General features: G+C 38.6%; 1 protein-coding gene across 4 annotated transcripts in view; it reads right to left on the minus strand.

Annotated features, from left to right (window-relative positions):
* Nucleotides 1-8,465: 8,465 nt before the first annotated feature.
* ASB7 (ankyrin repeat and SOCS box containing 7) overlaps nucleotides 8,466-12,819 on the minus strand; it is a 32,111-nt gene continuing 27,757 nt past the window's right edge. For 3 of the 4 annotated variants that reach the window (XM_062584108.1, XM_062584107.1, XM_062584106.1), the window contains one exon: nucleotides 8,466-12,286. In XM_062584108.1, coding sequence (XP_062440092.1) covers nucleotides 12,147-12,286 — 140 coding nt within the window. In that variant the 3' untranslated portion in view covers nucleotides 8,466-12,146. The remainder of the gene's footprint in view (nucleotides 12,287-12,819) is intronic. The other variant, XR_009959496.1, reaches the window with a different exon arrangement.

A 12,819-nucleotide genomic window follows, 5' to 3' on the forward strand; every position in this document is an offset into this window, starting at 1 on the left:
AATAAAGACCATATGTATCTTAGGGACTTCCTAAAATATTAAATTGTTAATAGTTCAAGCAAAGAGGAAAAGTTATTGCAAGAAAACTTTGATGCATAGACAAATGGCACAGAAGCAAACATCTATTTAGATACATTTGCCTATTCCAGTTCTTTTTTGTACAGAGAGGACAAAACACCCCCTTCAAGCCTTTTCTGGAGCTCCAAAACTCTTTGGTGCCACTCTATAGCAGGTAATGATGATGTTCTGCACTGAAACCTTATAGATAGGTATTGCTCTGAAGGCTTTTTAAGTCTTTCCTTTAAGAAACCTTTTGGAAATCTAGTAGGATCTGGCTATCATGGTACTAAATATTGGAAAAATATAGTGCTTTCTAATAAAAGTTAAATAATAAAAATGAAAAAGTCTGTCAGTTAATTACTGAAAGGAAGATTAATTTGAATTTCTAGTCTAGACTTATTTCAGCCACAAAGTAAATGAAACAGTATTTAGATGCAAGAGTGTCAAGCAATATGAATCATCTTTAAAGCACTGTGTTTAATTAGGCCAGGACAAAGAGGTTTAAACAATGTCACTGAAATCTAATTCTCTGTATTAACCTCTGTCATAAAGCAGAAGAGTGAAATCAGTAAAAGTGAAAAAGTGATGGTTTAGCTAAGCTTATTTGTTACAGCCACTGCTCTTGAACAAAGTGATTTTTATGACTATGAACCTCCATAAGAGCAGAAGTCAAGGTCACGATAGCAATACATCATTCTGGGGAAGAACCGTACTGTAACCTCACATCTGTGCACTGCAAGAATAAAAGGCAGCTGCAACTAGCTACTTTGAGAATAAATGCTACTTAAAATAATAAGTATCTATGCTGCATTATGTTCTGGTAAGACAGATGAGTCAACAAGAGGCCACACTAAACAGAGAACCATAACAGGCTGTGCAGTCGTATCTGGACTTCATTTACACTCTGTAATAAAAATCTAAGTTTCTTAAGAGTATACAGAACAAATATACATAAGATGTCAATTCGAAGTAGCTTTTTTGCGGTAGAATAGTTGATTGTGTGTAAAAAAAAATTCGAGCTGAACTAAAAATTAAAACAATTTGTGTGCGTCTCTTGGTCTTCAAGTACTCTGCAGCAAGTAGCAAACATAACTGTTAGCTGTAACATATTTTGGAAACAGAGGTAGAGGAGGAAAGAGATAAGGACAGGAAACAAGATTAGGCTCCGAAAATGAGCTGTGCCTTTTCGTCTGTGTGGATTAAGACGGTACTTACATGTGAGGTAAATTTTGGTCCACCTACGTACTTTGGTGACACCGTTTCTTCCAACACCAACTCTAAGTGTGGCTCTTATACAAGGAAAAACAATTTTAGGAATGAGTAATTAGGGCAACTTCCATGCCTCCAGTCCACAGGAGCGCTCTGCTAGCTCAACAGAACCTCAAGGGCTCCAAGTAAGATAAGCTGGAGAAAACAACCAAGCAAACAAACCCCAAACCCCACCAAACCGCCACTCTCTTCTCTGGGCAGCCAATTGACATCGCTGCTTCATTGCTTCACAAGCAGGAGAATCCTGCAAGGAAGGCTCGCTTTTACTGAAGCCCTGTTCAGAATCAGACAGCTTCAGTAAAGATTTGGTAGGTCTGCGCAACGCAAGTGTTTGCTGAAGAGCATGTGGGAAAACTTGACAGCATCAAAAACAACACAGGGAGTGGAAGAGAATCTCTTTAAGCCTCATTCTACTTATAAAGTGGAAGTCTGAATAGTAATTATTTACTACCCCAGTGATTATACATGAAAGCGATATCATGAATGAGATGAAAAGGCTTCAGAAATGCAGCAACATTTGTTACTTCCCAGCTGAAATGAGAAAGATTCAGATGGAAACAAAGACTTCGACGTCTCAGCAGTAGGGCGATTAAACAGAAGTAGCTGAACAGTAGAGAGTTTTGATTTGCCATCATAAGGACCTTTAAGGTACATTCAAGCTTCTTCCTGAAGATACGGTTTCATCCAGTTGTTGAGATAAATTATTTGGCTTAGGTAGATGGGAGCTGAAGTCTGAATTTACCTTCTGATCTCCCATGACCCACTGCAATAATAAAGATCTGTCCCACTGAGCTCAACTCTTCTAAGACACTTTTGGCTCTCTCTTAAGAGTCAAGACCATGTTAGCTTCTGTTCTGAAGAATATCCTTCTCTATTCAAGCCGCTAGCCTGTCTTACCTGCCATGCTCACCTCTGCAATTCCCACCTAAGAGGCCAGCCTGCTGTTGTGCCAGCAGAGCAAGGAATAGCAGGATGTGGAATAAACAATCGATATCCTAAGCCAGACAGCCCTGGAGCAGGACCGACTGTAAAAGGAACAGAGAAAACAAACGAACAAAAAAGACTATCCACCCATGTAAGAGCCAGTAACGCCGTCAAGATACGAATTCCAAGGCAAGCACCACTTAAGACACAGGAGCGAGGCACAGGCTAGAGGGTTGCTTGTGTCTTCAACAACGTCTGTCCCTCGGCCAGGCAGTTTAGCTGCATCTTTGGAGTTTTAGAACAGGGTTCCTGCCTACGCAACAGTTCTGTCCATAGCAGAAAGGCTTGAGAATTTTAAACACGGCACTCTTGCCGGAGGAAGTAACTACTCCAACTTGCAGGTGAGGTATGCTTTCTGACGCCAAGCCACACGCAGGCAAAGAGTGTTTATAATGCGGAGTACAAATGCAGTACAACGTGGTATACAGTCCACGTGTGGCTCAGCAGTGACAACCAAATTCTCACTGAGGAATATAGTTTTGCATAGCATAATTCACTACAATGGAAAACTATGCAAGTCAAAAGAAAAAAAAAAGTATAATCTAATTTTTTTGGCTTCCCAGGACGGAGGAAGAGAGAAATTAAAAGCAAACAATGCTGTGTTCCTCGATAAGGAATCCTACAATATAAGAACTGCAATTTAAAGCACTGCAAAAAATGAATGGCAATTTTCGGTAGATACAGCACTAATATATATTAGTGTTTCTGACAAGCCAAGAATGTCAGCTTCTAAGCACAGTATGAATCACATTAGAATTAAGAACAGCTGAGCCTGCATAACAGATTATATAAGCGTTTATAAAGCACAGGAAATACATTCTTATATACAGCTGAACTTGCTGGCCTTGAGTAACTAATAACTGTTTTGCTGTATGCATCTGATAAAAAAAGTCACTTTATTGACAAGATAACTACAATTTAATGAAGTACTAGAGATAAGACACTGAACAGCTGGGCAGAGTGTAGTGGCTATTAAAAATGCCCTATAAAACAAGGGGTCCGCTCTCATTAGAAGTTGTCCTTCTAACAGGACAGAAGGAAGACCAATGAGCTGTGAAAGCAATTCAAATTCAGCAAAATGTTTCTTTGTTCAAAAATGGTAGACTTTTCCCTCAAACAACTTTAGGAAATTCTGGCAAAATAATCAGTGTTGGTCCTCATGCTTGAGAAGGAAAAATAACAAGGAAACCCAAAGACTCTATTACCAGCAGAGGTTATCTGAATCCATTTATCAGATGCAACTGATAGTGCCCATATCTAGATCATCTTTCCAAGAAATCTTACTTGGGATTGTTCAATGCAAAGTGTTTTCTAAAATTAATTGATAACAACTGATGAGACTCGTAAAATAGTGAATTTCATTGCTGTGGATAAGAACAAATTAAAAGCAGAAGATATAGTACTAATACTGCAGATACGTCACTGCAAGATTTCGTTGTGCTCTTAGTCAGTCTGATCCATTAAAACAGTAACTGGCTGTGACAAGAAGCAAGTTGTTAAATGTGTTCATAGCAGAAGATAATTCAGCGATCTGGCATTCCACTGGGCTGGAACATTGGCACCAAAGTCAACAAAAATGCAGAGTAAGATATTTTGGGTTTATATATTAAGAAGTATGAATTCTTCAGCCAGGCAATCAGATTAAAATAAAAATCAAAGCATGTAAAAGCCATTAGCAGTATCATGAAAACTAGAACCATGTAAGACTTTTCACTTACGCTAACATTAGATCAATAGCAAACCTCGTTGTGCATTGACAAAGCTGTGACTTTTCCACCAACCACCAGTTTAGGTGCAAATTACAATTAATCACTGCCACCTTAATTATCATCCTTACGGTCTTCTCTTCCTCACCACCTTTTCTTTTCAAGCTACTCTCACTTCAGGTTGTGAGGAAATGGCTCAGAACAGGCCGACAGAGTAGGAAGCTAATGTCCTGGAGGTGAGCGAAGGATGGAGGGGACAGCACTAAGACTGACACAGTGCATCCACAGCATCCCCGAGTTGTGGCAACGACACATTCCTTTGATGCAGAAAAGGTGGGTGCAGTTGCCAGACAACAATTTCTAACGTTTTTAAGAGACTACACTACTTCCCCTTCACAGTCCTGCTCTACAAATCACAAATAGCATTTGTTTTGTACTTGCTTTCACTGCATCCTTTTCTTCTGATCATATAGTCTTCATCCATGAACTTCACTCTTCCAGCTGCCTGCACGGATTATTCCTTCCAAAAAGGGAACCAATTGTGGAGCCGCAAGGAACAGAGGGAATCATTCCCAGCAGCTTCCCCAGAAGTGATGGCTGACAACAGAGCACCAGCATGTCCTTCGTGGATCTGAGCACTACCAAGCTCTAGGCGTGGTACCTTCTGAGTGTCACCATATGATCCCGAAAATTCAATCCACTTGCTAGGCTGGTCTCCTTCTGACAGAGGGAGGCCTTGTTCCCTGTCCTCTTCAGTGAACTAGCGTGGAGGTGAGGTTGTGAAGAGGAAGAGGTGGTCAGCAATGATATCAAAGGCTACAGCTGGAGGCAGGTGGGTGCTCATGAATACAAATACCACCAGAGCTTGAGGTAAAATGCTCATGGCACCAGAAAAGGCTTGAATGATCATCTTCTCCAGGTAGAAGAGAGGTAAGCAGGGACAAAGCCAGTCCTTTGTTCACATAGGCAAAAGACATGAGGGCGAGCTCCACCCAGTAGGGTAGACTCTGAAGCAGACTCTGAAAAGTCATTCAGAGTAGCTGTATGAGGGCTGGAGGTTCCCCCCCCCCCCCCCTTCCTTTCTTTCTCACACATACACACCTTTAAACCCCTGTAATCACAGCACTGAAAGGTGGGAACATTAGTTCAAATCCCTAGCCTTAATTACTTTGCTTGATAGAGAGCAGGAACCTGAAACTAAAGCCCCCACTCATCAGGAGGGTGCTTGAACCATCAGAAAATAGAATGATTTTTTTCTGTCTCACTGACCATTAAATAGCTCACAAATTAGCGAAGGATCACTCAAGCACTCACACAGATCATTCTATATTAAGGACATTCAGACTTCTTAGCCCAACAAACCACATACCAAATAGTTCTCTAAAAGCAACAGATCCTCTCTTTCATCTTAACTTCTTTCTCCTACTAAACATCTGCATCATTCTATTTTCATACCGATCGCTATCTGAAAACTATTTGTTTTTACTTCCTGAGAACAGTTTGCCGTTATAGGATGAGCAATATCCAGATAGCCAGAGGATGGATCTGTAGTTGAATTGCTCAGGGCAGGTATGGCTCGCCAGGCGCATTTCAGTACCCCTTGCCTAGCAGCTGGGCTCTCTCCAAGTTTAAAGGCAAGCACAGGAGGGAACTGAACCTAAACCTCCACAAGCCATGGAAACACTATAGTCAGATAATAACAGACAAGGGAACCTAAAACACACAAAGCTAAGCATGTATTCAGCAACAGGCAGAAGACCCTGATGTTACACTGAAGAATTTAGCAGTTGAATGGACAAAAACCCCTCAAAACAAAAATTCCACATATCATAATCTGTAATGGTTTAAAATTAATGAGGTTTTAAAAATAAAATTAGTTTACATTTTGCTTCAGACCTACTTTAACTAATCTGCTGTATTGTAAAATAAGCAAATCTATTAAGTTTATCAAAATACAGAACAAACAAAATTGAAAGTTTGTTATCAACTCAAAGGATTTAAGCAGCAACTCTATCACATTACAAAAACAGGCCACGGTTATAGAAAAAAAAATTTACCTATTTCTAGCTTACAAATATGACCTAACTACAGAACATCTCATAGGGCTCCTTCACAAAGGGTTTTGTGAATACTTTTACAAAATACTTTCCTTATTAGGCCATAAAGCAAGAAGCCAGACTGAAAGCTCCTTATATTAATAATTTGCTCTTTCATACTAGATTAAATGGTGAATAACAACCAGTTTCAGTGAAGTTACAATGGTATAAGTCAAGAACGAGCACATAATTTAGTGCTATACAGATAACTAGGAGTTAATGAAAGTAATGGAACTGGAGGTGATCTTTTGATATACCTGGTGAACACTAAGACTGCAAATGAATACTATTTTTTTCAAGCCAGAACAGAGGAGTTATGGTCAGTTCTGTGGCCTGTAAATAAAGAAGAAAACTGCTTAAAAAAATAACAAAGAGATGCTCTTTGCTGTTTATCGGTAGTTTTCAGGCTTTTTCTCTTAAAAGCACATATTCTTGTATAACCTACTGGATATAAACTTGTTTTTCATTTACCTTTCCCAGACCTTCTAGAAATATTTCATGGACCCAGTGGGATCTCCAGAACACTGCAACAGATCAAGTCAAAAAAACTGGGAAATACTCTCTGTAGCACTTGTAGCTCTCAAGGACACTTGCTGTAAGACTACACAGACTCCATTACAAGGAAAAAGTGGGCAAATTAAGAGAAGGCACAGCAATACTTCCTCCCGTACACTTGTAAAAGTACCTACAGAAGCAGATGTTTCAAATGTCCCTCTTGCAAACATGAGGACAAGCCCTGACTGTAACAGTGTTCAAAACTTACCTGAGACCTCACAAACAGCACTCAGCAGCACTGGGGATCCCAGATGCAGAGGAAACAGCTGGAGTTCAGATTTCTTCATGAGACAGCTGGAGATTTCCCAATAAAAGTCAATGCAGCTTTCGATCTCAACTTTTCTGCTGTTCCAGCTGCACGTTGTGGATCCCTGGGGAACGTACTGCCTGAGCAACTCGTGGTAGCATGGTTTCCATGCAGTAGTGTATATGGCTGGTTTGTTTCTTATTTTCATGACATTAAATTACATGTTGAATTTTACTTTGGTTAACATGATAGGTCAACAAGTAGAATTATGAAGAAAAGATTCAAATATGCTAATAATACGGAAAAAGAATAAACTTCAGCCTTTCAATACTTTAGTTTCAAAGAAAAGTATAAAAGCCTTTGAGATTGCGGCAGTTGCAAAAAAAAAAAAGAAAAAAACAAGGAAAGAGAGAGACAGACAGGTACACACACTACAGCAAAAAAGTTAAATGCTTCAGCCCAGGCTGTTTGGGAAAACATGCGACATAGGTAGAGCAGAACTCAGCTCCACGGTCATAGCGCATTCTCATTGGCTCCACTGCTTTTGCCTTCGAAGTTTAAAAAATGGTTTAAAAAAAGTAATGTATTATATAGAGTAAGTACACTTTCTTACACTTATATTAATATACGGAAATACCGTATATTCTATATATAATCTCATTTGTCAACAGTTTGTAAATCAGTTTTTTTAAGTAAGAACATCAGCCATTAATTGTTTTAAACTTAACAAGTGAACACGCAAGCAGGAAATATGATACATAAACAGGAACAACGTCTTTCACACAGCATTTAGTAAATACACTAGTCAAAGCCTGGTCAGTCTGTTAGTAACTATGATCAACAGTTCTAAACACAACTGTTGTCTCGTACAACTTACGTATACCCAACGATGCTTGAATTCTTTGCTCCTGGGCAACAGAAAACATCTTTTTCACTACCTTTTAGCAGCAAGTCAAGTCTTTATTCCAGTTTCCTTCCTCTCCAACTTTTGGAGGTGCAAAAACTTATTGCAATTTTTGCTTGTACATTGCTCTCAAGACTGAAAACGCTTGCTTCCAGATCCCACTTGTGTGCCAGGAATATTCAGATATATCCCCTCCTTATTCCACTTTAGCATTAGTAAATGGACACAAAGCAGACTTATCTACAATATCTGACCTCTATTTGGTCCACTTTTGCTATTTCATTCAGCATAGGAACTTGAGAAGGAAGAGTATACCTTTCAGACCTTACAGGGGCTGTACTGGAACCCAAACAGGGAAAAAAAAACTATTCACAGCAAAAGACTAGTTTGTTCCCTCCCTTCTGCAGGCCAGCTCTAAGATGGAGTTTTATTCCCTGATGCACTGGTACAAATCCCGTTCCAATTCACGAGACAAAATCCTATGCAGGGTGGAAAATTTGTGTACCGACTGTGTTACCAGAGTCAAAGCACTGGAGAAGGGAGAAGGAGTAGAAGAGACAGACAAACGTTGAGAGAAAGTGTGTAAAGTGGTATTATGTTATTAAAACATCACATCAGAAATAAACAGAATGTAAACCAAAAAAAAGGTTTTAACCAGATTTAACTTTTTTTTTCTTTAAGTTTCAAATTGACCCAAAGCAAAAACTTACATTACAAAGGAAGAACAAAATACAGTATGATATTGATAACAGAGTTGCGTGGAAGCGAGATTTGTGGGCAGGTTGTAAATTGTTCTTGTTGCAATTGCATTCTAGGCTCTGGACAGATTTTACTGAGAGAGTTGGGATCCAAAATTATTCATCTAGTCCGGGTCCACCCTGGTGACATGCTACATATTCTCTTTGCTTCAGGGCACACGTCCGACAAGCCTGTCCAGATGTGGTCTCCTACTATTGCCAACTAGAGCCAGAAAACTAAATTTTCCACATGATCCCAAGGAAGTCAGAGTTATTCCAAGCATGGGTGATAATGAATTTAAAAAAAATCCCAAAAAACAAAAAACACTCAAGAGCTTTTCAAACTAACAAGTATTATCTATAATGTAAATAGTTTAGAAATATGGTAATTAAATAATCTAAAAAACACTCTTACTCTGCTGTACATTTATAAACATAAATATTTACAAAAACTTTCTGCTTTGTTTTAAAGGATGAGGTTTGCAGTTTGTTAATGATCAGAGTCTTTTACTCATATTGTTTCTTTGGTGTATTTGCCAATTTTTAAGGTTTATTACAAGTATCCAACTGTGAATTTTAAGGTAATGGAACTAGGCTACATAACAAATTTATATTATGCACTTATCATTCTACATTCTCGTCCAAACAAAAAAAAGTTCAGTTTGTTTTCCAAAGTATTTGTGCACGATTTTTAAAACAAAGAAAACGACCAAATTCCCCATTACTGAAGTTCGGGTAGGATTAATGATGAATACGCTCTTGCACTTCACTCCCTCGAGCACGCGGGTAACTCAGAACAGCCAACAGTTCAGAGCTACACGCGTGCTGTAGTGCTTTGCTGAATCAAGGTTGGAGAAACCAACTACAAGAGATGGTTTAGCTTCGTAAGAAAGGATGAGGGCTTCCCCCCGCCTTAGGGAAGGGAAAAGAGAACGGGATAAAAATGAATTTAAAAGAACAGCGTTTTACTGGCCTGAAATCTGTGTGTGCTCCCTTTAGATGTCAGTCACTCAAAAGAAATATCCAAAAAACAAACCTCAAACAATAAATAATGGAATTACACTTTTCTTCGTTAAATAGTATTTTTGTTACCAACAAGGTCTTCCATAATTTTCTTCAGTCACAGCAACAGACAGAACAAATAATTTTCCTTAATATAGGTTGCAACTAAAATATACTCTAGATTACCTTAGAAAATATTACTGTAAAAATTCAGTGGGGATGGACATTGGTTTAGACCAACTTACAAATGTAGTGAACAATAAGCAAAAAAAAAAAAAAAAAAAAAAAAAAACCCACAACGTTAAGGTTCTGATTTCATTTCACCAAACTGAAGACTCAGGCTTAAAACTTGCCAGTCAATTCTTCACTTTTGTCATCATGCCTCAGTACTGTCGAGGTTCAAAGATCTTAAAGGTTGATCCTTCCTGCTTCTACAAAAGCTGACAGATACCATCAAGCACGCATGCTCTCACACACCCTACCCACGCTCTGTTTGCTGCCTCTACGGTGCCACCACCGCACGTACAGTCTGGAGGAAGCACTGTAGAGACGGGCGCTCTGCTGCCCAGGGGTGGCCAACGCACGGGCTGTACAGCTTTAGGAGCGGACGTATTGGCTTCCTGCGTGCTGCTGTGACATTAACTTCTGGTCACTGCTGAAGCAGGCTGGACTTGAACCAATATGGGTTGGAAATAAAAAGGTTCAACATCCCATTACCAATCCTCTGAGCCATAAATCTCCAAAATCACTATTGTTTGGAAACCTGATGCAACGTCAGGCACTATAGTAAGAGCGAATCCTCCTTGCTTGCCACAGCTCCAGTGCATCCATTATTCGTGGTAAGATTTGTGTTTGAGGAACTGCAATATAGGGTTGTAGAAAATTAAAAGGAACTAGGAAAGTTAAATAATACAAGTATTCTTGCTTCCCCTTTTCATATTCTAATATTAAATATTTTGAAAGTGACAGTGTTAAAACTAAAAGCCACTACTATTCCTTTCATCTCCCCACTGCCATTGATACAATTGGTACAAAAGCACTCTTGATACTAGAGAGGCTCTTTACGAGCCAGCAGGATGGCAAAACAAATGTAGAAGACACTGGCAAGAACCTTATGATCAATCAACAATTCCTTAAGAATTAGGAGAATGAAACAATTGCAGATTTTGGCCCACTTTTTTTTTTTATGGCAAGAGTAGTGTTTTTTTCATTGCAAACAAAACTCTTTAACAGGTCTTTTTAATACCTATTACGAAAAACACATTTAGTAGCCAAATTCCGGTACTGCTTGCAGTTGCTGCTTTCAGATTAATAGAAAGCCACTTAATGTTTACAAAACTTAAAATTTTAATAGGAATGGGACTTTTCTTGTTAGTGCACATAAAAGATGCAAATTAGTAAGTTACATGCACTTCCCACCCTTTGAGCTGAAGCAAATTGAACTTTTGCAGGAAAAAAATCATCACTGCCTTTAAAGTAAAAGGGGTTAGACCAATTTTTTTTTTCTTTCTTTTTTTTTCTATTTTCTTTTTTTTTTCTTTAAATGGACACAATTTATCCGAGAACCCGTAGATAAATTTCAACTGAAAGTGAAATAAAGCAGGTTATACATTCATGAAATTTGGGATTAATAATGAACAGCAATTGCTGCATCATTATAGCAATATCATATCAACACTACAGTGAGGCAGCAGTTCCTATTCTTACAAATAATGTACTCAGACTAAATGAGGAATAGTGTGTGTGGGGAAAATCACACATAAAGGGAAAATACATCAGAAAGATTATTGCACAGGAGGCACTGCATGAGAAACAAAATACATTGGCTTCAAAAATCCAGATCTGTGTACTCTGAAGTTAATGTGAAAAATACAAAGGCTATGCCTCTGTGTAGTGTACTGTCACTGTTAAAAACAGACTTACAAACAGCCACCCATTTTACAGGGAATGTCAGGAAAGCAGAGGGCCCGAATTTTATCAGCATCCAAACTACAGTAATTTGGAAGAGAATAATACAGAAGGAGTCAATGCTTACACCTATGAATTGAATAGGTTACCTGAATCTTTTTTAGATTTCCAAATGATATTTCAGTGGTACTTCAGGACATGCTGATTACCAACTCTACCCTCTATCCTGCAAAAACATACAGCCAGGCAGAGACTTACAGCTACAAGTCTCAACACGCAACATGGCCCTGAAGATCTTCCTATAGGTATCCTTTTGTAGGACTGGTGCCTTGGTTTCCAAACTTTCAGTTTAATAATTGCTCAGCATGTCAATTCGAACCAATCACTTCCCTTGAAAGGCTATTTTCCACCTCCACTGCAAGTCTGCACACTTAATTTGAAAACAAACAGAAAAACCAACAGCAATTTTTAAAATGTAATATTGTATAGAAAGCTTGGACCTTGTAAACTTGGACCAAGAAACCAAAAATTAAGACCTTCTAGCATGTGGTATAAAAAACCCAAGGAAGTGTATACCTGCCTTCTGACTTCACAGAAAAATCAGAACTTGCATAGGATATACTTTGTGCAAGGCAACAAGCCTCTTAATCTTGCTCAGAGTTCTTCTCTTCATGGATATCAGATATCATCAAATTTGTGTTTTAAGTAGTCTTTCATGACCTTGGCAATGGGTAGTTCATCAAGTAGTTTTAGGTTTTGAAGGCCTATACACTGACGAATTTTAATTCGGCATAGATCTTGCAAGTTTCTGGGCTGTCCTGAAAAGACAAAAGGAACACACAAAAGTAAAATGATCACATTTAAAACATAATTCAAGAGAGCATCTACTTATTCAAATCACAGATGTTTTTTGCTTTCTTGGAGGAAGAGGGCAAGGGCACAGGCAGAGGAAAGGGAAAAACTAAAAAAATCAGGTACAACTTAGTAACTTAATAACCAACAATAATTCAAAAAAATCAAGTGATGAATCCTAAAAATGTTGACACTTATATGCAAAGAATTTTACTAACATCAATGTAAAGTGACATTATGCATGTAAGGAGTTACGTTCATTACATTCACAGGAGGAAGCAACACGTATTTTCCTATCCCTTTATCACCTTGTGAGAAAAAACAAACTCAGTCTTGCCTTTTAAAGCATTAAGGCAAAAATTTCTACAATCAATTGTAAGAGGAATAGGCGGTGTCCCTTGAGAGCAAGGCTCACCAGAGTCATCTGAGGATCACGTGGCAGAGTTAAAGATTACGTTAATTTTCTCTTTCCCTGTCCCCTCTTTCTAATGAAAAAACC

The sequence above is a fragment of the Rhea pennata genome, chromosome 10, assembly GCF_028389875.1.
Source record: "Rhea pennata isolate bPtePen1 chromosome 10, bPtePen1.pri, whole genome shotgun sequence".
Taxonomy (NCBI): Eukaryota; Metazoa; Chordata; class Aves; order Rheiformes; family Rheidae; genus Rhea; species Rhea pennata.